The 25516-nt window shown below is 51.5% G+C and overlaps 1 protein-coding gene across 5 annotated transcripts in view; it reads right to left on the bottom strand.

The window, feature by feature from the left end:
- COL27A1 (collagen type XXVII alpha 1 chain) overlaps positions 303 to 25516 on the bottom strand; it is a 156318-nt gene continuing 131104 nt past the window's right edge. For 2 of the 5 annotated variants that reach the window (XM_021067868.1, XM_021067871.1), the window contains 18 exons: positions 25331 to 25384; positions 24998 to 25051; positions 24144 to 24197; positions 23956 to 24063; positions 23378 to 23485; positions 22415 to 22522; positions 18326 to 18379; positions 17741 to 17803; positions 17369 to 17422; positions 17192 to 17227; positions 17047 to 17064; positions 16799 to 16834; positions 16521 to 16547; positions 13566 to 13631; positions 12582 to 12753; positions 11476 to 11585; positions 3876 to 4094; positions 1335 to 2403 (listed from right to left, as the gene is read on the bottom strand). In XM_021067868.1, the coding sequence (XP_020923527.1) occupies positions 2257 to 2403; positions 3876 to 4094; positions 11476 to 11585; positions 12582 to 12753; positions 13566 to 13631; positions 16521 to 16547; positions 16799 to 16834; positions 17047 to 17064; positions 17192 to 17227; positions 17369 to 17422; positions 17741 to 17803; positions 18326 to 18379; positions 22415 to 22522; positions 23378 to 23485; positions 23956 to 24063; positions 24144 to 24197; positions 24998 to 25051; positions 25331 to 25384 (1488 nt within the window). In that variant the 3' untranslated portion in view covers positions 1335 to 2256. Of the gene's footprint in view, positions 2404 to 3875; positions 4095 to 11475; positions 11586 to 12581; positions 12754 to 13565; positions 13632 to 16520; positions 16548 to 16798; positions 16835 to 17046; positions 17065 to 17191; positions 17228 to 17368; positions 17423 to 17740; positions 17804 to 18325; positions 18380 to 22414; positions 22523 to 23377; positions 23486 to 23955; positions 24064 to 24143; positions 24198 to 24997; positions 25122 to 25330; positions 25385 to 25516 lie in introns of those variants that run through there. The other 3 variants (XR_001306592.2, XM_013993785.2, XR_002337368.1) reach the window with 3 other exon arrangements.

Here is a 25516-nt window from a genome sequence, read left to right as displayed (position 1 = left end):
GGGATTGTGGCCTTGCCAACACTTAGACTTCTAGCCTCTGGCACCAGGAGAGAAGGCCTTTCTGTTGTTTTAAGCCACTGGGTTTGCAAACCCGGTACTGTTACAGTGGCACGGAAAACCCCCTCACTTTGAGGGCTCCCCTCCAACGTGCCATAGCTCTCCCTGCGCCCCTGTCCATTTGGGGAGCAGTATAAACAGAGCATCCTCTGAGCCTTTCCCTCAATTCCCACCTTGAGCCCCGCCAGAGACGTCCCTCCAAGCTTTTCAAAGAAACACACGGCCACAGATGCATCATTCCATTGCCTCAGTTTTAAATATTTATTTAAAATCCAGAAGGGAAAAGGGGAAACGGAACCCCCTTGGGTTTTAACACATTGACATGTGGACAGAGACATGAACAAGGGCCGCAGAGAAACCCAAGAACAAGACAGAGGCCAGATGGAGACTGGCGGCTGGGGAGACGGAGCCATGAGATGAGGCCCAAGCTGCTAAGAACACGCCCTTCCGGGGGCGTTGGGCGGGGGCGGGGGGGGGTTATTGGGGGTGTCCAGGTGGGGGAGGGAGACAGGAAGTGGGGGAGGGGGGGCCAGAGTGAGGTATTAAATAATGAAAATCAAATCCAAATCCCAAAGAGACACAACTTTAGAAAAAAAAAAAAAAAAAAAGACACAAATAGACTTTCACATAAACTTTCCCCTTCTATAAAAATAATCCCATAGTTAAAATGACCTCAAAATCCACCCTGGGTGCTCACTGGTTGGCTGATACAGGAAGATTCAGATGACCCTGAAGAGCCCTGCCACGCGGAACTCTGAGATGCCCCCAAAATGAGCCTTTCTCCTCAGCCCACATGTAAGCTTGGAGCTAAAGATGCTGGGTTTCTACAGAATCGAATGGCCATGAAAAAGCAAGACGGCTGACTGCACCTTGGAAGGACAAGCTGGAAAGACACTTCCTCCAGGAAGTGAGGTCCTTGCAGGGTGCCCTGAGGCTTCTTGAGATGGGCCCCGATTTACATTCCCCGATTTACCTCTAGCACCAGCCCTGACCCAATGCTTTCTGCTAAATGGGTTTCTTCAAGGTCAAAGCTGCAAGGTCAGGATTCCCCACTCTAGATCACACCCTCCAAGACAGGCCTGACTTCCCTCCAGGGCCACGAAAGGCCAAGTTAAAATCCTTCAAGCGGAGGCCTCCCCCTGCCTGAAGAGGACAAATACTTCAAAGTCCTTAAGTTAAAATCTAAGTCTTTCTACCTCTGTTTCTGGTTGTTTTTTGGTTGGGGGTTTTTCCTTTTTCTTTTCTTTCTTTCTTTCTTTTTTTTTTTTTGGCTTTGCTTTTTTTTTTTTTTTTTTTTTTTCTTTTCTTTTTTTGCCCCCCTCCTTAGCAGATTACCTGATGAGCACAAGGGTGATGCTAGGAAAATTTTTAAAATTCCCCAAACTTTGTCATTTGGAGGAGAGAGAAAAACGTGGATGACACCCCACGTCCAAATGTTTCTTCAAAGTCTGTGGCAAAAATGGTAGCACCTTCAGAATCTTAAATAAGGGTTTTTTTTTTTTCTTAAAAAAAAAATCACATACACTATGAGACAATTGTGAGCACCAGCGATTTCACAGTGGGAGGTAGCAGACGTGGGCACCCAGCCCCAAGGATCTCAACTCTCCCTCTGGGCATCCATCACTTCTCACCCCCTGGCTGCTGTCTCTCACCTTCTCACCTCTTTCCCAGGTGAAAAAAAAAAAACAAAAAACAAACAAAAAAAACCGCACCTTCTTTGTGTTTGTTTAAATAAAATATATATACTTCTTTCTTTCCTTTCTCCTTTTTTTCATGTCTCCTCTCTAATATTGCACATCAAATCTCCCTGGCAGGGGCCAGCTGATGAGATAGATGCCCCCTTCCCTCAAGCTGGCTGGAACGTGGGGCTCTTTGGGCGCGAAGCTGGGGAGGGAAAGGGGTGGCCACAGAGCTGGGAGACAGGCCGCGGGGCTCAGGTGGGTGGCAGGCCCAGCCAGCTCTGGCTGGCTCTTTGGTTGGTCTTGGCGGCTGAGCTGGGATCTGTTGTTTCCCCAGGACCACGCGCGCCCTGTTAGCCCTCAGCCTCTTTGACTGGGCAGACACCAGCTGGGACCTGCTCAGGGATCCTTGGGCAGGTGAGCTGCATCTCCCGGGCCCACCTGCACCTAGGGACCCTCCTTTTGCCTCCTCCTCCTCTTCCCTCCCCTTCGAGGCCTAGAGGAGACAGGAGGTCAGAGGTCAGAGGAAGCAGGCAGGTCCAACTTCGAGGCGGTACTGCTTCCCTGATGAGGCAGGAGGGAGGTTGTCCACGCTGACAATCGGCAGCTGCTGGGGGTCCTGGGTCCGGAAGATGAAGAGGGTCTGATGCCAGCGACCATCCTGGACCTGAGGGTGGAAAGGAAAGCGTACACATACACCCATCATATATCATCATATATCACGGGCACGCACCTCCACCTTTCATCATGATTTTGGATGTCCACATGGCATTCCACCGCCGCAATGACCTGTATTTCTCCATTTAGATGGCTTCCACTACTTTGATTCTTCTAAGTAAAGCTGTCATCAATATTGTGTGCATTCTTAATTATTTCTCTTAAACAAATTCAAGAAGTTGATTCGCTGGATCAAAGGATAGGTACATTGCTAAGGCTTTGGATATATATTGAAGATATATATGCAGCTGTTGTCCTGAACCAATTTACAAAAAAACTGTGTTGGTTTGTTTTGGTTTTCAGGGCCGCATGTGCTGCATATGGAGGTTCCCAAGCTAGGGGTTGAATCGGAGCTGCAGCTGCCAGCCTACGCTGCAGCCGCAGCGACGCCAGATCCGAGCCACATCTGTGACCTATGCCACAGCTTGTTGCAACACTGGATCCTTAACCCACTGAACCAGGCCAGGTTTCAAACTTGAATCCTCGTGGATACTAGTCAGGTTCCACAACAGGAACACCTATTATTATTATTTTTTTTTATTTAGAAATTTTTTTTTTGGCCATCCCCGCATCGTGTGCAAGTTTCTGGCTCAAGAATCAAACCCAAACTACAGTAGTGACAATGCCAGATCCTTAATCTGCTGTGCTACCAGGGAACTCCTCTACCAATTTACTTTTAATTGTCCCAAATAGCTCTGTGTGAGGGTGTTGGTTTACCCGCATCCTCAGGAACACTCTGTATTAGCAGTTTTTGGTTGGTTTGTTTGTTTTTTTGTCTTTCTGTCTTTTCCAGGGCCGCACCCACAGCATGCGGAGGTTCCCAGGCTAGGGGTCTAATCGGAGCTGTAGCCGCCGACCTACACCACAGCCACAGCAACGTGAGATACGAGCCGCGTCTGCGACCCACACCACAGCTCACGGCAACGCCGGATCCTTAACCCACTGAGTGAGGCCAGGGATCGAACCCGCAACCTCATGGTTCCTAGTCGGATTCGTTAACCACTGAGCCTCCTGTATTAGCAGTTCTGTAGGCTCTTTTGAGATGGGTGTTTTGGACAACTTTCTGTCTCCCTCTTCCTCTATGACCCACCATATTTTAGGCCTCTGAAAATAACCAGAAGGTTAAGAGAAGAAATTAGTTTGGCAGAGCCGGGGCAGAAAGGAGTAGAAATATATCCTTCTCTAAGCAGCCTTGCAGATAAAAAGACCAGCATCGCCCAGCCAGTAGAATTTTTACCAAACCAGGTCTTCCTTAGAAGTTTCCCAGAGAGGAAAAGTGAATATGAGCAATTTTACAACATTGTTGTAATGAAATCATCACACAAAGCTAAAAATCTTATGTATCACACGAATACAGCATACAACTGTTATTCCATTAGAAGGCGTTCTTCCACTTGTCTCATGAGGCGCCCTAAGAGTTACCTTGCAGCCATCCATGGACACCTCCGGCCTGAACTGACCCCCTGCTTCAAAGATCTGCCCGTTCCAGGCCCGGAAGCGCACAGCCTGCTTGGCTGGGGTCTGCCCGGGGCCCTCCTGCCACACGGTCATGTTAAGGCAGTGGATGGTGATTTGCTGTGTCACCTCAGAGCTTAGCAGGTGCAGAAAATTCATCTGGACCCGGCTGATGGCAAACTCCACCTGTGGAGGAGACGCAGCAGTGAGGCAGGGTCAGGCTTGGCTGCCCACGGCTCTTGGAACGCCTCGCCTTTCTCCGGAAGGTGCCAGGGATAAGCCCTTTCTTGGTAAGCAATTCCCCGCTGTGTTCCTGGTGGCGTGTTCACTCGAAAGACAGGAAACTCGAGGTCTGTGTGAGCCAGTCCCACAGTCAGGAGCAAGGAAGGGAACCAACCCAGGTCTGCTGGACGCCAGCCCAGTGCCCGGGGTCCTGATGCCCTGAATGGGAGGGGCCTCTGGAACTGAGCTGGGATCCAGAGGCCCGGAGAAGAGGAGGATCTTGCCCAGGATTGAGGGGCTTTTGGAGGGCAGAGGGCAGAGGAAACGAGAAGCATCTTCCCCTTGTTTCTAAGTTCCAAGATCCTAGTGGAGCGGGGTGCGTGCTGCTGGAAAAGAAGACCTGACAACAAACATTAGGACAGGATTTAGAGTGTAAGTGGTTGTAGTATAAATCCTGACAGTTGCCCCCCCCCCTTTTTGGTGATGCAAGTGCCTGATTTAAGCTTTGACTGCTGAGGCATCCATTTCAAAGAGGCACCCACTTCAAAGAGAGACTATCTCAAATAAAGACAGCGCCAGCTTCAGGACTAGGTAAAAAGCCAGGCCACTTCCATGCACTGAGGCTCCTTTGTTGAGAGATCTGGGTTGACCTCAACAACTGACCATTTGGGCCGCTTGTTTTTTTCTCTCCCCATGCTTTCAATTCTGGCCCTGATATTTTAAATTCACCGATAAAAACTGAACTTGTGAAACCCTAGGGCACCCCCAACCCCAAGAAAAGCAGAGCCCCAGTCCCACACGCTGTCTCACTCTCTCTCTCTACCCATGACCTTGCCGTGTGGTCCCAGGTAGGTTGTGTAATTTCCAGGTCCTGTAAATAAAAAACCTTTCTTTTTTTCAAAATTTCCTGATGGTTATTGCTGAAGGGCATTTTGTAATTGTTATAAGAATCACAAGGCTGGTCCAACAACACCACTGGTTATTGATAGGCTGAGACCCACACACGACAATGGGCATGGTTGGCAGGACCGCATGACTGCCCTCGCCATCAGCCTAAGGAAAGCCCTCTACCAGCAATGTATTTACTAACCACCTAACTCAGGAGGGTATAGCACCACCACCTTTTGAAGGGTCATTGTAGCTTTGCGCAGTGGCAGTATCGTAGCCCATGAAGTTTATCTGAGGTGCGATTATTGCTAATTGAAGGGTCTTGCTTGCTGGGGGGCTGTCTCACTGTTTTCTGCTTTTGCATATTGTGGTGTCCAGGGAGTTCCCACTGTGGCTCGGTGGGTGAAGAACCCAGCTAGTATCCATGAGGCTGTGGGTTCGATCCCTGGCCTTACTCAGTAGGTGAAGGATCCAGTATTGCCGTGAGCTGTGATGTACGTCACAGACATGGCTGGGATCCCATGTTGCTGTGGCTGTGGTGTAGGCTGGCAGCTACAGCTCTGATTCCACCCCTAGCCTGGGAACCTCCATATGCCAGGGATGCAGCTGTTAAAAAAAAAAAAGAAAAAAAAATATTGTGGCGACCAAGCAAGCAGTCACGGCTGCTATAACAAGCCAGCTATCTCCCCAGAGCAGCGTGATCAAGGACATCGCACTACCAGGCTGTGAGACCACTCATCGTAAAGGCCTTGGTTGACTATGAATGCGCGGAAGGGTCCTCCAGGCCTCCAAGGAGAGCTGAGGAAGGTGAATTGACCATACGGCTGTCACTGGCCAAGAAAAGGCTCTGGGCTAAAGGCTGAGGAAAAGCTTCTTGTAGGTGAAGAGTCCACCGGCAACCACTGAGTTGGTGGTTGTGCCCGGATGACGTCTTAACCCGGAAGGGTGAAGTAGCCTGGCAGCTGGAAACCGATGGACCACCAGAAGGAAAACACAAGAGATCCACGGTCTCTGTGCCAAAACCTCACTCATCACTGTTGCTCTTTGTCCCTTGACCCGTTGGGATATGGTGGGTCCCATCCCTGGTGTGATATTACTAAACAAATAAAATAAAATAATGGACAGACATACATGTCCTAAACATCTGGTGCCAGCACCCCTAAGAACCCTGAGGATGCGCCCAGCTCCTTGATACATGCAGAAGCATCCTGGGCAGGGCTCAGCGCTGGTAGAGCGACATGCTGAGGCTCCGGTGGTGTCACACTCCAGAGGCCTGAGGGCTTTCCCCAAAGCCCCTGGGCATATCACGCTAGTGGAGGCAGACCTTAATCCCAGAGAGGTCTCTTAGAACACCCTGGGAAGGAAAGGAGCCGGCTATGAAGTCAGTTCACAGTGATGCCATCCCAAACTGCCCGTAACCACACAGAAGATTAAGACGACGCGAGAAGGAGTTCCTGATGTGGCACGGTGGGTTAAGAATCTGACTGCAGCCGCTCTGGTTGCTGTGGAGGTGCCGGTTCAATCCTCGGCCTGGTGCAGTAGATTAAAGCATCCAGCATGGCTGCAGGTGCGGTGGAGGTCGCAGCTGCGGCTCGGATTCAATCCCTGGCCTGGGAACTTCGTGTGCCGTGGGTACGGCCGTTAAAAAAAAAAAAAAAAATAAAGAAGTATCAAGAAGTAGAAATAGAGATTGAAAATATATACCTTACCTGAAATTCAAATTTTTCTTAAAGATTTTATGCAGCCAGAAGGAGAGAGGGGAACTAATTGGCTCTTATGGGTTTTTGTTGTTGTCACTGTCACTGGCTGTCAATCATTGCTTCTCATGACTGCCAAAATGCAACAACTGGCTAATGTCACTATAGACCCTAAACTCCATAATTTTCTTAAAGATCCCTGGCCTTCTTGGCTTCCCCTGAACTAAGAAACACACCTCCTAAGGGGTCCCTGATGCCAAGGAAAAAGATGACGGGCTTATCCAGGCCTCTAGGATGAGGAAGATGAAGGGAAGGCCAAGTGCCCCAGATATCCCATCCCCCCCCCACACCCTACCCCCCACCTCCTTGGATGCTTATTGGTTGTATCCTTCCATCACAGCGATCGCTGCTAAGGCTGACAGTGAATGGAAAACATTAAGATGAGGCCCATCTCCTGCTGGGCAAAATCGGATGCTCCCCTGGGTTTACCATGTCCATGGCTCTCCTTATCCCCATGACCTTCCTCTTTCTTTTCAACTCCCAAGAGGCCCCTTTTGACCCAGAGAATTATTTTTACCACGCGCTCCCCTAATTGCAGTGCGGTGCTACGACATTTTACTGGAACTGCCAAAACCATGCAAAGGACGCTAAAAAACGCCTAGAAGAAAATTTACATTCTTTCTCTGTCCCTTGAAGATTAAATCTGGGAAATGGAAACACCCCAGGAGGTAACGAAAACGCTGCCCACAATTGCCTGAGGCTGAAGGGGAAGAAAAAAAAAAAAAAAAAAAAAGAGGTTGGAGCGGGGAGAGGACTTTTAAAGTATAAACGGCTTATAAAAGCTCTAAAAACTCTCCCTTGCTCACAGTTAGCTCACTGGCTCCTTAAGGTTACTTGATAAGAACAAATACAAATCTTTAATCTCTGCATATATTAGTAAAAAGCATTGCCACTGGAGCAGGTAACTTTAACTTGTTCTGCCTGATGGACACCATTTGGAGTCAAATGTTATTGATAAACTAGTGAATTCGATACTGTTGTACCTAGTTCATGGCTAAAATTTTGGAACAGAAGCCATAGGGTCTCTGGGTCTACCTAGGTGTTTGTCTGTGGATGTATATGTGATTTTTTTTTCTTTCTATCTCTGGATGGTACTGCCAAAATTAATTTATGGGGTTTTTTTTTTGCTTGTTTGTTTGTTTTTTTGTCTTTTTAGGGCCGTACCCGTGGCATATGGAGGTTCTCAGGGTAGGGGTCCAGTTGGATCTGTAGCTGCCGATTTACACCACAGCCACAGCAATGCCCGATCCAAGCTGCATCTGCGACCTACACCACAGCTCATGGCAACACTGGATCCTTAACCCACTGTGTGAGGCCGGGGATCAAACCTACATCCTTATGGATGTGAGTCAGATTCGTTTCTGCTGAGCCATGATGGAAACTCCCCAAATTAATTTGTAAGAGTTTTGTTTAAATGGGCTTAAAAATAAGCCTGTGTGAATTAAGTATTCCTGAAACTCAGAAAGATAGAAACGAATGCAAATGTTTTTCAAGTTCACGTGATCTGGGATAATCTTCAGTAAATGAAAGCTAGTCTAAGTTTGTTTCAGTTAAAATCGGTATGTCTTCAGAGCTATCAGCATTAAATATACTGCAGATAAACAACTTTTACCGGGCTTACTAGTCAAATAAATCCATGTTATCTTATTACAAAATTTGTCAGGAAGAAAATTAGTTTGGGATGATGGCTTTGTCTTCAGAGAAAGGATTTTACCTTGTGTGGGTCAAGTTGGCTAAAACTGGATTGTTATTATAAGGTTTCTTTTTTAATAAATTTTAATGTCAATAATGTACTTAGGTGATTTTCTTTCATCTGCTGAAAGGACAAAGTTTTCTGGGCATATTGGTCTGTTCCTGATAAGAGATCATAAAAGAAAAACTCTTTACCTTCTAAGTAATCTGGCTAGAAAGCAAAGATTTTGCGATTTTATCAAAATAATTTCCTGTGCTTCATGTTGTCTTAATCAGGTCTTTAGTTCCTTAAGAAAACTGGGTCTTCTCAATATCAAAAGAGCTAAGTTTTGCTCACAACAATTAACCTTCTAATTTGATTTTAAAATCTTACGTCACTTTGGTTAAGTACTCAATCAAGCATTTTTTAAATAATGACCTGTGATTCCATTTAGTGAAGTATTGAAAATCTTTGATATTTTTGACAAACTTCTCCAAATTGTTTTTTTTTTTTTTTTTGTCTTTTTAGGGCTATACCCTAAAAATAAATAAAAGTCCTGGCTTGGGAAATTGTCCTGCATCACTGCCTCCTGAAATGAGATGGGCCTTCAACTGAACGGACCTATTCCCAGGACCACGAGGCAGGTTTGATGAGCTATGGAACCATCTACCTATGTAGTAGGTTCAGATGACCTACTTTTAAAAAAATATTATTTATTTATTTTTGCTTTTTAGGGCCGCACCCGTGGCATATGGATGTTCACAGGCTAGGGGGTAGAATCAGAGCGACAGCTGTCAGCCTACACCCCAGCTCATGGCAACACCGGATTCCTGACCCACTGATCGAGGCTGGGTTGAACCCGCATCCTCATGGATGCTAGTCAGATTTGTTTCCGCTGTGCCACAATGGGCACTCCCAGATTTACCTACTTACACAAGATGCTTAAGATGTTAAAATATTTCACAATGTTACCCAAATCTTGGAACGGATTCTAGCGCCCCTGAGATCACTGACTTAGCTTCACTGTGGTAACCCTTCAAGTTTGGGACAATGGCTATGTACTGAACCTCAGGTTCTTGCTTCTATAATTATTCTAGGATTTCCTACTCTGACCCTATTCAGATGTGTAGTTTGCAGGTTTCGAGGTGCCCTCGCCCTGCCTTTTGGGACATCAGCTACCCACGTGGTTAATGTGCTTACCACTGACTGATGCTCACATCACAGGGCACCACAGGCTAGACTGTAGTGTAAGCCCTACAATTGGAGGTCCCTCTATTTTTTGTGATGCAAGTGCCTGACTTAAGCTTTGATTGCTGAGACATCCACTTCAAAGACAAACTATCTTAAATGAACCCATTGCCAGCCCCACCACTGGCACTGGAAGAGCCGGGCCACCTCCTAACACCGAGCCTCCTTTGTTTCAGAGATCTTGATTGATTTCAATAATTCACCATGTGGACCACTTGTTTATTCTCTTCCCATGCTTTAAATGTCCACCCTGATGTTTTAAATTCACCAATAAAGAGTGAGCCCGTGAAATCCTAGACCCCACCTCCAATAAAAGCAGAACCCCAGGCCCACACACTGTCCCTCTCTCTGCCAGAGACCTCACTGTGTGGCCCCAGGTGTGCTGGGTAATTTCCAGGTCCTGTAAGTAATAAACCTACATTTTTTCCCCCTAAGTTTCCTGATGGTTATTGCTGGAGGGCATCTGGCAGTCATAGCAAGAACCAGAGGGACTGGTTCAACCAAAACATTGGTTGTTGATAGGCTGAGACCCACACATAACAGTGGTTCATTTATTCCTAACAGGGGTGGTGACTTGGATGGGCAGTCGTGTGGCCAAAGCAGGTGCCAACTCTGGCCTCACCCCTCTGCCAGCCGGGTTTGCCCTATGGCCCCTGAGCCTTAGTATCAAAGGGCAAAGGGCCCGCTGGACTGTGAGCTCTGGCTAGGGGGGCACCAGAGAGGCTGCCTCGTCTCCTGTTGAATCCCAGCACCTGGCTCAGAGGCTGGCACATGGTGGGGACCCAACAAAGACTTGCTGACCAGCTGGTTCACCTACGGATGCTCAAACCCCAGTTCTCATATGGTTAGCACAAGGCACCTCTTGGCGCTTCCCCCGGGGGCTGATGGAATGGGATGCAAGGGGGCTCTGGGTCCCCAGCTCCCCTCCAGCCTGAGAGGCCCTCTTCACTGCAGCATGAATCATCCTGTATCAGGCACTTGCTGCAACTGAAAGCCCACAAGCCAATGAGGGGTTTCCTGGCAGAGGGAGGGGTTAGGCCCCAGTGCCACCGCTGTGGTTCGTTAAGTTGCCCTGAGCCACTCACCTTCTCAGCCCAGAGACCCACCCATGGTAAGTGGGCCCTGAACGTGAGTCACATATTTGCATACACAACCCTGGAGACCTGTCCCAGGTGGGCATTACACTGACTTATTTTGTGCTGATGGTTCATGGTTCTCTAAGCCAGGCCAGCTTGGCCAACTATGCTGTTTTATTTTTTATTTTTAAATTTTTTTTTAGGGTCGCACCTTTGGCATATGGAGGTTCCTGGGCTAGGGGTGGAATCAGAGCTGCAGCTGCCGGCCTACACCACAGCCACTACAACACCAGATCCAAGCCTCATCTGTGACCTACGCTGCAGCTTGTGGCGGCCACGATGGATCCTTAAGCCACTGAGCAAGGCCGGGGATCAAACCGGCATCCTCGTGGATACTAGTCAGTTTCTTAAAATGCTGAGCCACAACGGGAACTCTGCAACTATGCTGTTTGAGATATTAAGCAGAAAGCTCTATTTGAAGAAAGAACTATCACACAACCCCAAAAAGTTTGGAAACTGTGGATTTAGAACAATGGATCCCCAGCATATAAATGAGGAAGTGGGCTCAGAAAGATGACTCTCCCAAGGCCATGCAGCAAGATAGTCAAGGCTCAGTCCCAAACCTGGGTGGGCTGTGGTCCAGGGTGGGGGAAGGAGGCAGGTAGAGAGGGCCAGCCAGCGGGGCCTGGGGGGAAGATGGGTACCTTGGAGGCTGTGATGGGCTTGAGACACGTCTGTCCACCATGTGTGAAGTTGCAGGAGACTTCGATGGTGTCGGACGAGCAGCCAAGGTTTGGATCCACCCAGTAGGTACCTGCAGGCAGCGGGGGAGGGCGGTGTTTGTATGTGGGGAGGGGCGCACATGGTTCTGTAGGTGGACCCCACACCTTGTGGTCTGCTGAGCCCCAGTTGGACATGAAGTCGGGGAAGGGGAGTCGGAAAGGGATTCCGTGAGCCTCAGAGATGGAAGAAAACCCTCTGGGCAGAGCTCATTGATGGCAGAATCCTTGGAGGGGCCACTGGTGGAGCCCTCGCCCACCCCGCTATTGGAAAGTGCCCATTTTACAGAGAGGACAACTGAGGGTGAGAGAGGCTGAGCCACTTGCCCAAGGGATTTAGGGATCATTTAATTGCATGATTTTTCCCAACAAGGCTAGGGATCCTCCTAGAGCGTGGTGGGAGTCACGGCTTCTACCCCATCAACCAGGCAGCTGATTTGGTACCTGTTTCCCCTTTGGGTGGCCAAGGGAGCCAAAGGGCCTGCAGCTGAAAGACTAGGAAGCTGGCTACTGCTCCCTCTTCTGGTGCGGAGGAGGGAAGGGTGGTTGGCCCAGCACACAGAGCTGGTCAGAGGCAGGGCTAATGTTCGAACTCGGGTCTGTCTGCCTCCAGAATGGTGGTCCTTTCAGAGGCCCCCATCCCCTCAGAGAGAGAGAGGAGGATGAGGCAAGGACAGAAAGGGGGGCATCCTGGCTATCCAGGGAAGCTAGGATGGGGTCCCCTCCTGGTTTTGGGGTTTTTTCCTGCCAAAGCTCTTAGCCCATTGCACTGAAATGGTCATCCCCAGCCGGTGGATCTGTGGGCTCAAGAAGGGTGGGACCACCCCTCTGTGTTTCCCACTCTCTCCCCACATCCCAGGAAGCACAAGGTCTGGCACGTCATGGGGCTCCATGACTGTTTGTTGACTGAATAAACGACTGCCTCCTTAAGGATAGAAACTTGAGCCAAGACTCTAATGCACCATGTCCCCAGCTCCTCCTGAGCCCCTGGCCCCACCCCGGCCCACCCCTGGGGCAGGAAGCCTTCGTACCATCCACCATCTTCTGCTCACAGTCCATGAGGTCCCGGCAGACCCGGGCGGGGTTCTCTTTGGTGCCCAGGGGCGTCTTAATGCTCTGGATGAGGTTGCTGAGGTAGTGTAAGGTTTTAAAAATCTCCCCTCCCTGGTCCAGCACCAGCCGGTCCGGTGGGTGGCTGTAACCCTGTGGTGAGGAGAGAGGGTGGCCATGGGTCTCTTGAGGTCTCGGCCAGGCCTGGGGTCTGAGCTGCCACAGCCCCAAGTTCTTGCTACTGGGATCCCAGCAGGGGGCGTGGTGGGTCCCCCTCCACTTAACAAATAAAGCAACTGGGGACCAGCCGAGAATGGGTCAGGGCAGGTCTGCCAAGAGAGCTTGGAGGCTAGAGAGGAGCAGAGGGTCAGCTGGTTCCTGGTGTAGGACAGGAAGGCCCCCATGAGTGGGGAGTCGAGGGGGTTCTTCCGCCCGCCCTTCCCCCTGGATTGTGAGCCATGAGCGAACTGTCTGGGCATCAACTCTCCAGAGCATCCTGCTCAGGGGACAAATGGGAATGTCTGAAGGAGGTCTGAGTTGGGGGGTAGTGAGTTCCCCATCATGGGAAGGAAGCAAGGCAGTAAAGGAAACTCCTAACAGGGCTCAACTAGAGGACACCCAAGGCCCTGCTCAGCCTGAGATCCTGATGCTGAGCTGACCGCCGGCCAGGATCTTAGCAGAGCCTGTGGATTGCCTGTGCGCTTCCTGCTCCTGATTGGCTGTGGGACTGAATGCAGGAAGCTGCTGTGGGCTCTGGGCCCAGGAGAGCATCTCTTTCTGGCTCAGGAGGAGAGGGCTCGGGCCCATTCCTGGTCCCTGCTCTGGCTCGCATCTTTGGTTGTGAGGTGCCTTCAAGGGCTACGAATCCCTTGATCAGGCCACATGGAGGGCACGGACCACACATGGGCCATCATTTCTGTCTCCCTCAGGAAGGGACCCCATGTGGGCAGGGCTCCTGGTGGTACCTCTGCTCTTAGTGCTCCACTAGTGTCCATCCACGTCTGGAAAGCTGCCCCAAGGTCATCTTGCTGCTGCTCGAGGAGAAGACAGGGTGTGTCTCCGGGCTCCCCACCCCAACCCAGCAGCCCAAGGTCTGAGCCCTCCCACCACACCTTCCCCGTCGGGATGGTGGTCAATAACACGTCTTCTGCAGAAGGGTCCCTCCTCCCCTTCCCAAGACCCCCCCCCATTCCCTTCCTCCAGGCACCTTCCATAGCTCCCCATCACCCTCAGGATTAAGTTCAAACTCCTCAACGGGGTTACAAGACCTGGCCTGAGTGGTCTCTGGTCCTGCCTCTCTTCTCTCTGTCACATGTGCTCTGTGCATGGGACACGCTATTGTCCTTCTAAGTGCCGTGCTCTGTCTAGCCACCGGGCCTTGGCACATGCTGCTCTCATTGCTTCTTCACTCCCTCTAATGTTCCCCCGGGGCTATTGGAACAATGCACCAATGCAGTGGGGCGATGCTGCCCCCTAGAGGACATGTGGCGTTATCTGGTGACTCTAGGGGCTGTCACAGTTGGGGGAGCGGGTGCTACTGGCATGTAGCGGGTGGAGGCCGGGACGCTGCTCAACCTCCTACAATGCACGAGGCAACCCCTCATAGCAAAGAATCATCTGCAGGATGAGCATAGAGCAGGGTTTTTCTACGGCAGCGCTATTGACCTATGGGGCCAGATGATTCTTTGCTATGATGGGAACTCTTTCCGGATGCTTCTCCCTCAGGCTGGGTGCGGACCCCTCCCTCTAAACTCCCACAGTCCCCAGGTTTCCCCTTCGGCTTGCACTCCAACCCCAGGACCGGGCTTGCCAGAAGCACAGCCATAGGCTTGCCATGAAAGTAGCGAGGGGGAGAATCTGACAGTGAGTCAGGCCTAGGACTGGGGGCTGGGTGGGCCTCTGGGGGTACTGCTCAAGTTCAAATCTCAGCCTTGCTACTTGCTAACCGCACCCTCCGGGCAAGTTGCTTAAACTCTTTTTGCCTGGGTTCTCTCATCCTGATAAGGGGCCTGAGACTAAAATTCTCTCAGAACCGTTGAGAGGAATAAGTGAGTTAGACATGAAAAGCATGTCTAATGCCATCTGGCATGTATTAGCTATTATTTAAAAAAATTCAAAATCCTCTAGTTTTCCTTTTTTTTTTTTTTTTTTTTTTTTGTCTTTCTTGGGCCGCTCCCGCGGCATATGGAGGTTCCCAGGCTAGGGGTCTAATTGGAGCTTGTAGCCACCAGCCTACGCCAGAGCCACAGCAACATGGGATCCGAGCCGCATCTGCAACCTACACCACAACTCATGGCAACACTGGATCCATGACCCACTGAGCAAGGCCAGGGATCGAACCTGCAACCTCATGGTTCCTAGTCGGATTTGTTAAAACCACTGTGCCACAACGGGAACTCCACATTTCCCATTTTTGAGCAGGAAAAGATCTTTCTTATTTCTCTTCACTTTCCCCTCGCTGGCTTCCTCACTGATAAGAAGGACTAGAGAGGGTGTAGAGGGAGAGGCCAGGGCTGTCACTCTATCTTTGGGGGCGAGGCAGGCAGAGGGACGGATGGCGAGAAGCAGAGAGGTAAGAAGAACAGGGGTTCTGAGCAGCAGCCCAAGGGCTCCTTGTAGTCCTTCCCCTTGGCCACTCCCGGCAATGTCAGAGCCTAACAGTCACCCAGCACTGTGGCAACGTGGGGATGGACTCAGAAGAGGGCTTAGAAGCGGGTCATGCTTTCAGATAGGCCAGGGGGCCCGCCAGGGAGGACCTTGGGGCTTGACGTGCAGCCTCGGCCCACCCTCTCTGGACCCAGAATCTGAGCTGGAAGGACTCTGCAGTGTTGAGATTTCTAACAAGAAATGTATGTTTGGTCTTCGACCCGGTTCCTGGCACCGAGCTCCTAACACCCTCGGAAGGTCTTGGAATAGGGCGTCTTTTGCGACGTGAACAAGGTGACTTTTGGAAAGGTCGTAAGTGACCGCAGGCTGGGGGCTGGTGGTCAGTGGAATCAGGCAGGTGATTAGAGGGTTGGAACGTCTGGTTACCACCCCCCACAACCTCCAACAAGGGGAGGGGGGCTGGAGGTTGACTCAGTTGCCAGGGGCCAACGACTTAATCAGTCATGTCTATGGTAACGGAGCCTCCATAAAAACCCAAAAGGATGGGGTTCAGAGGGCTTCCACACTGGTGAGCCCATGGCGATTAGGGGAGACTGGTGCTCGGAGAGGACAGGGAAGCCTGTGCTCCTTCCCCAGGCCTTGCCCTTTGCATCTTTTCCATCTGGCTGTTCCTGCGTTATATCCTTTTATAATAAACCCGTGATCCAGGAAGTCCGGTTTGTCTGAGTTCTGTGTGCCTCTCTAGCAAAGTAACAGAAGCCGAGGAGGGGCGGTGGGAACCTCTGGTTTTAGCCAGTTGTGACAAAGCACCGGTGACACCTGGATTTCCACCTGGCATCTGAAGTAGGGTGCGGGGGGAGGGATGGGGGAATGGGAGGAGCCAGCAAAAGCCCAGCAGGACCGGGTCCTTACCCTGTGAGTGGACAGTGTCAGGATTGAGCTGAGTGGCAGCTGGAGTCCCAAGAATTGCTTATTGATGTGGGGACCCCCCCTTCTCCCATCACACACAGATTGGAATCTGTACCAGAACCTTAAAGAGCTGTCAGTTGATCCATACGGCGTGTACCCACAGGACCCTGGGGCCAGGGGTGGGAGTGTCTTCCTGGTTTCACAGTCAGGGGCGCATCCTGGCTAAAACCTGGGTTTCCTGCCTCTCGGCCCAGGGCTCTCTGCTTCGGGGTCCAGGGGCCAGTGTGGAGTGATGAAAGGACATGGGCAGCCCTGGGCCCAGTTTAGGGCCACTACAGCCAGAGAGGGGTCACCACCCCCCAGGCCTTACCCCAAGCAGACAAAAGAGAACTTTTCCAACTTACAAAGTGGACAGGGCTCCCTGGAGGACCCTGCAAAAGAAGGGGCTGGGTCAGTACTGATGAGGACTGGGCGCTGCAGTCCTGGGAGCCCTCAGGAGAAAGGAGGGGCTGTCAGGGCACGAGAGAACCCGCCACCCTGGTCTCTGCTGTCCCAGAGGCCTGTCCTGTCCTGGGAACTCAGGGCCAAGACAAGCATCTGCCAACACAGCCTTGCGTCTCATTCGAAGGAACCCCACCTCCTGCCCTGCAGTCCGAGGGGCCCCGGGCACACAGTTACCTACCGGTGGGCCGGGCTGCCCTCGGGGACCGGGTGGACCCTGGAGGAAGAGGACAGCAGTGAGGCCCTGTCGAAGGCCTCTCATCCCTCCACCCACCCAGCCAGGCCTCCTCCAGCAACAATGCCCCACATACAGACTGAGGCCCAGAGGGAAAAGCATGCCCAAGGACACCGCTGGTCATGGGCAGGGGACCCTGGTGTGCCCACCTCCCCCTCCCCATCCCCCCAGCCCTCACACCCCAGCCCACTCACCCTCGGACCTTGCAATCCCTGGAGGGGGACAGAAGCAGGGAGAGAAAGTTAGAGGACCAGGCTGAGCCATGCCCCCTCGCCTGCCCCAGCCCAACCCTCCCCCACCCCACACCATTCCGCTCCCCCCCACAGCCCATCTACTCACCAAGTCCCCTCGGCTGCCTTTGTCGCCCTTCGGACCCTGCAATAAAGCATGGCCCAGTGAGAGAGGGCTCGGGGGGGAAGGTCCGTTTCCCAGGTGGGGAAACAGAGGCTCAGGCTGGCCCCGGTTCTCAGGGACCGCCTTGCCCTGCAGTGCTTCTGGCCAGCCCCCTGCGTGTACCTGGCGTCCTGAAGGTCCCAGGATTCCTAGGGGCCCAATGATGCCTTCCTTTCCCTAAAGGAGAGAGAAAGGCTTGGGTGTCCTTGTCCCCGGACCTGGGGGACAGGGTCACAGGGCCAGGGGGGTAGAGGGCAGCTGAGTGCCCCAAGGGGGTGGAAGGGAGACCTCCCCCAGCAGGGCCAGACCATGCGTCTCCTGCATCCTGTGCACCTGGGGGGGGGGGCTCTGAGTTGGGGAGGGGAGCAGGAGAAAGGGGGCAGGACGGCAGCTCAGAACCCGGAGTGAAGAGCAGGGACAGAGAGGGCTCAGGACTGAAGGAGCACTGATGGCCAGACGACTGTCCCTACTGGGACAGACAGGGAGAGCACTCACCATCAAGCCAGGAGGCCCCCGAGGGCCCTGGATGCCTTTGAAGCCGATGTCTCCTGGGGGGCCCTGCGGGGGGCAGAGGAAGGGCTGCTGTGTCTGGGCGGCCGCTGGGTGAGTGAGGGGCTCCCGCAGCTCCGCCACCCCTGGGGTCTGGCCAACCTTTGCCCTCCCTGTCAAGAGAGGCCTTACCTGAGAGGCTCCAGCGAGACTAACAAATGTCCACAATTATTAGCAGGTGCCAGTGTGCTGGCCCGGTGCTAAATGGTATAAGCCTCTGATCTTAATGGTAACAACCTTTGCTGTTGTTATGCCATTTTATAGATGAGAAAACTGAGGCTTCGAGACCAGGAGAGTTGCCTGAGGCACAGAGCAGGTAAATTGTGGAGCCGGGCTTAGAACCCCAGTGTGTTGGAATGTGAGCTGGGGGACAAGCAAGCTCATGCGAGATTCTAGCTGTGTTCCGACCCACATCGCAAGTGCTCAAGAAATATTTGTTGAATGAAATTAACAATTTGTTGAATGAATAAATGAACAAGTAGGTGGATGGGTGGGACCCCAGGAAGAACAACGTGGAATGGGAGTCGGTACCTTGGGTCCAAAGAGGCCAGCCATTCCTGGGAAGCCCATCTCACCAGAATCACCCTGTGGGGAGAACAGGATGAGGTGGGGTGAGGGGGGCCAAAACAGGGGTGTCTGGCTGGTCATGCCAGATCCCTGGAGCCACAGCTGCTGGCCTACACCACAGCCATGACAAAGCGGGATCTGAGCCGCGTCTGCGACCTACATCATAGCTCACGGCAATGCTGGATCCTTAACTCATTGAGCGAGGCCAGGGATCAAACCCACATCCTCATGGATCCTAGTTGAGTTCATTAACTGCTGAGCCACAAAGGGAACTCCCTGGGCCTGCCTCCTGGAAGGGATATCAGGCACTCCCCCTCGCAGTGATCAGATGAGCATGGATGGCTCACAAACCAGACACCGGGTCAGCCTGGGCTCCAAGGGGGCAGGAGCCTGTGTGTTCTGTCACATGAGAGAGTGGAAGCCAGCTCAGGGATCCCACGAGGGATAGTCCAGGACACTCAGGATCTCCTGTCCCAGGTCTTCAAGGAAGAGAATGGAAGGACCTGTGGACTTCCCGACCCATCCTGAAGTCTCTAATAAGGAAGGAGCTTCTCAAAGCGGTCCCTAAGAGCTGAGGGCCTGCCATGTGCCAGAGGCTTTGCATGCACCACCGTGCGCGTGTGGGTTTCCACATCGGCCTGGGCAGATGCAACATGCCCCAGACCAGGAAACGAGGGCTCGGAAAGGGCGGGAACTTGTTCAACACGGGTGTTGTGGAATGGGCTAGATTCAGATAAGGTGTACAATTCCAGGGGCCTGGGTTATAAGCTATTGCTTAACTTTTAAAGAAAATGCTCAAGTGTCTTCCAAAGTGGTTGTACAATTTTACATTCCTATTAGCAGAGTATGAGGGTTCTCGTTGCTCCATATCCTTGCCCGCACTTGGTATGGTCTGTCTTTTAAGAGCATAGCCATTCTAAATAGGTGTGCAGTAGCATCTCATTACGGTTTTAATGAGCGTTTGCCTAGTAACTAACGATACTGACCTTCTTTTATATCCTCTTTGAAGTGTCTACTCAATTCTTTTGCCTATTTTTTTTAATTTGGCTGCTTATTTTCTTATTAATGAGTTTTGGGAGTTCTTTATATGTTCTAGATATAAATTCTTTACCAGATGTATGATTTGCGCTTTCTCCTAGTATGTGGCTTCTCTTTTCATTCTCTTAACAGTGCCCTTTGGAGAAGCAAACGTTTTAAATTTTGATGAAGTCCAATTTACGAAATTTTATGGATCATGCTTTTGGTGCCATAGCTAAAAAATCTTGTTGAAAAAAAAAAAATCTTGTTGAAAAAAAAAAAATCTTTTGAAAATCTTTCTCTACATTGTTTTCTACTTCCTCCCAGAAGTTTTAGTGTATTGGGGTTTTTTTAAATTTTTATTTTTATTTTTTATTTGTGTTTTTGACATTTCTTGGGCCGCTCTTGCAGCATATGGAGATTCCCAGGCTAGGGGTCCAGTTGGAGCTGTAGCTGCCGGCCTGCACCAGAGTCACAGCAACTCAGGATCTGAGCCATGTCTGTGACCTACACCACAGCTCACAGCAACGATGGATCCCTAACCCACTGAGCAAGGCCAGGGATCAAACCCACAACCTCATGGTTCCTAGTCGAATTCGCCAACCACTGTGCCACGACGGGAACTCCTAGCGTATTTGGTTTTATGTTTAGGTGTATGATCCATGTTGAGTTCATTTTTGAACATGGTACAAGCAGCCATTGCTGGAAAAGACTCCTCTGTATCCACTGAGTTGCTTGTGTACCTACGTCAAAGATCAGTTGTCTGAATATGAAAGAATATATTTCTGGACTCTTTTTTTCTCTGGTCCTTTGACTTCTTAGTAGATTTAGAGCAAGGACCATACTCTCGATTACTGTGGCTTTACAAGTCTTACAATCAACTACGGTTAGTCCTTCAACTTTGCTCTTCTTTTTCCAAGTTGTTTTGATTATTCGAGGTCTTTGGCATTTCCAAATGAATTTTAGAATCAGCTTGTTATTTTCTACAAGAAAAGCCTGATGGGTTTTTGACTGGGATTGTGTTGAATCTGTAGACCAAGTTGAGGAAAACTAACATCTTAACCATATTGAGTCTTTAGACGATGAGCACAGTAAATATCCATTTCCCTAGGTCTCCCTTAATGTATCCCAGCGATCTTTTACAGTTTTTCAGTGTACGTGTCTTACACACCTATTGGCATATGTATCTCTAAGGATGTCATATTTTCATGCTGTTTTAAATAGGACCACTCTTTAGATTTCAAATTCTGACTGCTTATTGCTAGTGTGTACCATTCATTTGAGTACAGTGAGCTGGTGTCCTGCCATCTTGCTAAAACTCACTTATTCTAGTAGCTTTATGGTAAGATTCTATTGGATGTTGTACATAGACAATCATTTCATCTACAAATGAAAAGTTTCATCTCTTTCTTTTTTGATATGAATGCCTTTTATTTAGTTTTCTTGCCTTACTGCGTTGGCTAAAACTGCTAATACAATGTTGAATAGAAGTGGTGAGAACAGATACCTTTGACTTGTTTTGCAATTTGGGGTAAAGAATTCAGTCATTCACTATTAAGTATATGTTAACTATAGAGTTTTCATGGATGCCCTTTATTAAATTGAGGAAGTTCTTTTCTATACAAGTTTGTTGAGAATTTTTATCAGAAATGGAGTTGGATTTTATTGATTGCTTTTCTTGCATCTACTGAGATGATTAATTGGGTTTCCTTTTTTAGTTTGTTAAATTATACTGGTAATGGTAAATTATACTGATTTATTTTCAAATGTTATACCATCCTTGCATTTCTGGGATAAACCTCACTTGATCTTGGGGTGCTATCCTTTGAATGTATTCTTAGATTTATTTTTCTAAAACTGTATTGAGGAGGTCCTGTCGTGGTGCAGTAGTTAACAAATCCGACTAGAAACCATGAGGTTGCGGGTTCGATCCCTGGCCTTGTTCAGTGGGTCGAGGATCCCGAGTTGCCATGAGCTGTGGTGTAGGTTGCAGACGTGGCTCGGATCCCGTGTTGCTGTGGCTCTGGTGTAGGCCGGCGGCTACAGCTCTGGTTTGACCCCTAGCCTGGGAACCTCCATACGCCACAGGAGTGGCCCTAGAAAAGGCAAAAAGACAAAAAAACAAACAAACAAAAAAACGGTATTGAGAAGTTTTATATCTATACTTATGAGGTATATGGGTCTGTAGTTTTCTTTGCTTGTAATGTCTTTGTCTGCCATTGACATCAGGTAATGCCAGCCTCCCAGAACATGTTGGGAAGTATTCCTCCTCTTCAATTTTCTGGAAGAGTTTATGCAGAATTGGCACTATTTCTTCCATAAACAATTACTAGAATTTACCAGTGAAGTCATCTGACCCTTGTGAGAAGTTTTTAAAACTATAGTGCAATTTCTCTAATAGATACCAGGGTATTTAAGGCTATTTAGGGTTCTGGTTGGGATCACTTAGTTACAGACAGAAAGACTGAGGCCAGGAGTTCCTGTTGTGGCTCAGTGGGATAAGAACCGAATTCGTATCCATAAGGATGTGGGTAGATCCTTGGCCTTGCTCACTGCATGAAGGATCCGGCGTTGCAGAGAGCTGTGGCATAGGTTACAGATGCAGCTCGGATCTGGCGTTGCCGTGGCTGTGGTGTAGGCGGACAAAGGCAGCTCCAATTTGACCCCTAGCCTGAGAACTTCCATATATGCTGCGGGTGCGGCCCGAAAAAGAAAAAGACAAAAGAAGAAGAAAAAATCCCAGACTCATGGGCCCCTCTGATCCTCTCACTATATACTCCTTATTCTGAAGGGACTACTCAGATCTCATTTCTCAGCCTTCTTAATTACCTCCCCTGATCCCCCACTCAGGAGAGGCGGAATGATATCTGGTACCCACAGAGGGTGTTGCTCTGCCCTTGTCACAGAGCAGGAAGGTGGCTTCTGGGTCTGTGTGCGTGTGTATGGTACCTTTAGACTTTTATAGCACAACATACTTTCTTGAGTATTGTGTGTGCATGGGTGTGTGAACATGGGTGTTCCTGGGGACTCACTCACCGGCTGGCCTTTGGATCCGGGCTCCCCCTGGTTCCCAGGAAGTCCTGTTCCGCCTTCTGTCCCTCGCTTGCCAGGGGGACCTAGCTGCCCAGGTAACCCACTTTCACCCTTCAAGAAACATATCAAGACGACCAGTCAAAAGGGGGAAACGGTTCTAGGGAAGGTGGCGGCGGGCAGGGGTGGGGGAGTAAGAGAGACAGAACAGTGAATCGACAGGGTCAGCTGACCTCTCTGGATGCTGGGGAAACTGAGGTATGCCCCGGGGTGGGGGAAGGGGTGCTCCAAACTTCCGCCTCCTTAAGAGGAAAGTCCATTTTCTCACTCTGGCATTCAAGGTCCCACTGCCCCTCCAATCTCCCACATGCCCCTGCTTTACACTGTTTCTCCCCAACAGACCATGCAGTCCGCACCCCAATACCTCCACTCACGCCGCTCCTCTTGCCTCATTTAAATCCTCCACCGGTCAAGGCCACCTCTCCCTCTGCCTGCAGTCTTCACCGAGGGCGCCTATCTCTCCCCAGCTAAACCTCAAGCTCAGGAAGGGTGAGAGCCACGTCTGATTCATTCATCTCAACTGTCCCTTCAGCGGCCAGCCCTGGGCTCAACCTGACTCTTGGCTGCCTCCCCCACCATTCAAGGACGCTTTCTAAAAAGATGCCTTGGAGGGTCCCAGCAGGCAGTAATAGCCATTGTTCCCCAAAAGCCCACAAGAGGGCGCCCATGGACAACACAACAAACAGCGGACAGTCTCAAAGGCCTGGTAGGGGGCAGTATTACAGCTCCTCAGATAAACTATCCTTTCCATCAGGGTCCAGCCTAGAGAGGGACCCCTGCAAAAGGGGACCTCATTTTCACGCAGGCCTTGGGACATGGGTGCCCATGTCAGCACTACAGCCAGCGTCTATAGCTAGTATCAAGGCAGGAAGGGCAGAGGGTAGGTAAGGGGGTTAACAAGTGTCTGACCTTGAATCCTGGGGGCCCCTGTGCTCCAGGCAAGCCAGCCACACCTGGATTTCCTCTCTTCCCAGCAGGGCCCAAAGGGCCAGGGTCCCCATCGTCTCCCTGCTCCCCCTGTGAAGAAAGAGGGCGAAGGGGAATTCTTCATGTTTCAGGAAACAGGCAGCCAAGGAGGCAGGACGACTCAAAGCCTAGGTGGACCCCGGGCAGAGGCAGAGAGGTCACACCCAGGGATAGAGGGCCTACTGCGTGCGTGTGAGGGTGGCTGGACCAAAGGAACAAGAGGACTTGAGGATCTAGAGTGGAGAAGGGAAGGAGCTTAAAAACCAGAAGCTCTAGTCACTGGGCAGGGGATGCCCCTGCAGGTGCTGGTCTGGAGGAGAGATAGCGAGACCGGCCACGGTCCCAGGTCCCAAGGGAGGGGGCCATTGCCCATGCAGGGAACTTCTGGATATGCTGGTTCGGCCCCATCCAAGGTTCCCAAGCTGCACTTCCCAGCCCACGGCGTATGGGATCCCACGCCCTGCCACGTACACACCGCATCTCAAATGGAGACTCATCTGTTCACCCCAAGTCTTGCTCACCTGCTGTCCTGCTTGACCATCCAGGCCAGGAAGCCCATCTGGTCCAGCGACACCCTCGGGGCCCTGTCTCCCCACCACGCCCCGGGGCCCCGGCAGCCCCGGCAGGCCCTGGGGGGTAAAGAAAAAGCTGGTGAAGGCCTCTGCAGGGGCAGGGGGGTGGGGGAGAGGAGGAGCTGCGGGTCACTCACCTGGGTCCCCCTCCGGCCTGGCGCCCCAGCCTTGCCTTGCTTTCCCTTTGGTCCCTGGAAAAGCAAGGGGCACATGATAGAGGCTTCCTGGAGGAGGTGCAGGAGCCTAGGCGCTCTGGAAGGGGGTAGTGAGAGGATCGTGGGCCCCGCTGTGGCTGGGCTCTGCCCCTCTGCCTCTTGGGCCTCGCTCGGCATCTGAATCCACCAATGGGCCCAAGCGCCCTGACCTGGAAGCCCAGGGTCAAAACTGGCAACCCTGCTGCAGAGGCTCAGGGGCCGGGTGACTTCCTGGTGGGAGCTGAGCTCATGGCTGCCTGGTCCGTTTGCTCCTTAAGGGTGTGGGTATCTCTAAGGGGTCGGGGGTCGATGTGCAGGTGGAGGGGTGCACACCCGGGGGCAGGGTGACGGCATTAAGACGGCGCTGCCCGCCCTCAGCGGAGGCAGGTGCAGGAGCTCCGGGTGCAAGGCAGAAACTCCTCTCCACGGCCTCTGAGTTCCCTCCAGGAGCCTCGCACCCCTCTTCCTTCCCCCAAGCCCCTCACTTCACTTCTCCCAGCTTCCTCTCTCTGCAGCGTGGTGTGGTGGAAAGAGAGGACGGGCTTTCAAATGCCACTGGCTGACCTCCGACAGGGGGTCTCCTTCCTGAGGCCCCGGAAGTGGGGCTGGTCACCCCCCTCCCTCAGGCTGTTTAGAGGAAAGAAATCTTGGCCAGACTGCACCCTGCAGGGCCCCTGCCTGCGGTTCCCCCTCTTTCTCATCGCACCCCCAGCAGCCCCGTCTCCCGCTAGCCCCGTGCTCGGGCTAGTCCTTCCCTTCCGGGGCCTGTCTTCCCTGTGGCCGTCCGGCTCTCTTACCTCTTCCCCTTTCGATCCTTTGGGGCCCGGCCGTCCCCGGGGTCCCGGATGCCCCTGCAAACCAAGGTGAGATGACGCAAGGCAGCCCCAGGATTCTCTCCTGGGGAGGGTGGCCAGTCTCCGCCTGGAGGGGGAGGGGTGGGGAGGGGTTTGGGGGTGCAGGCTCTGGGGGTGCCCCCAGGGTCAGGGCAGGAGAAACCAGAAAGGGCTGCCCCAGGCTCTCCTGCAGGGAGGGTCCCTTTAAGCTTTAAAGGGCCCAGTTCTTTAGTTCCCCACTGCTGCTCCACCACCCACTCCGGGAGGCAGGGAGATGGGACAGGAAGCACCACTCACGGGTTGGCCCTGCTGGCCTGGATTTCCACGGAGGCCTTGTACACCCTCCTGTCCCTGGAAGTCAAGGAGAGACAGTTGAGGGGGCTCAGCTTGGAGGGGCAGAAGCCAGGGCAGCTTCCAGCCTGGAGGACCCCCAGGAAGCCCTTGTTCTCCCTAGCCATGTGTCACTGTCCCCCCAGGTCTCAG

Source organism: Sus scrofa, chromosome 1 (genome assembly GCF_000003025.6).
Source record: "Sus scrofa isolate TJ Tabasco breed Duroc chromosome 1, Sscrofa11.1, whole genome shotgun sequence".
NCBI classification, from domain to species: Eukaryota; Metazoa; Chordata; class Mammalia; order Artiodactyla; family Suidae; genus Sus; species Sus scrofa.
This window is presented reverse-complemented; position numbering and strand designations above follow the sequence as displayed.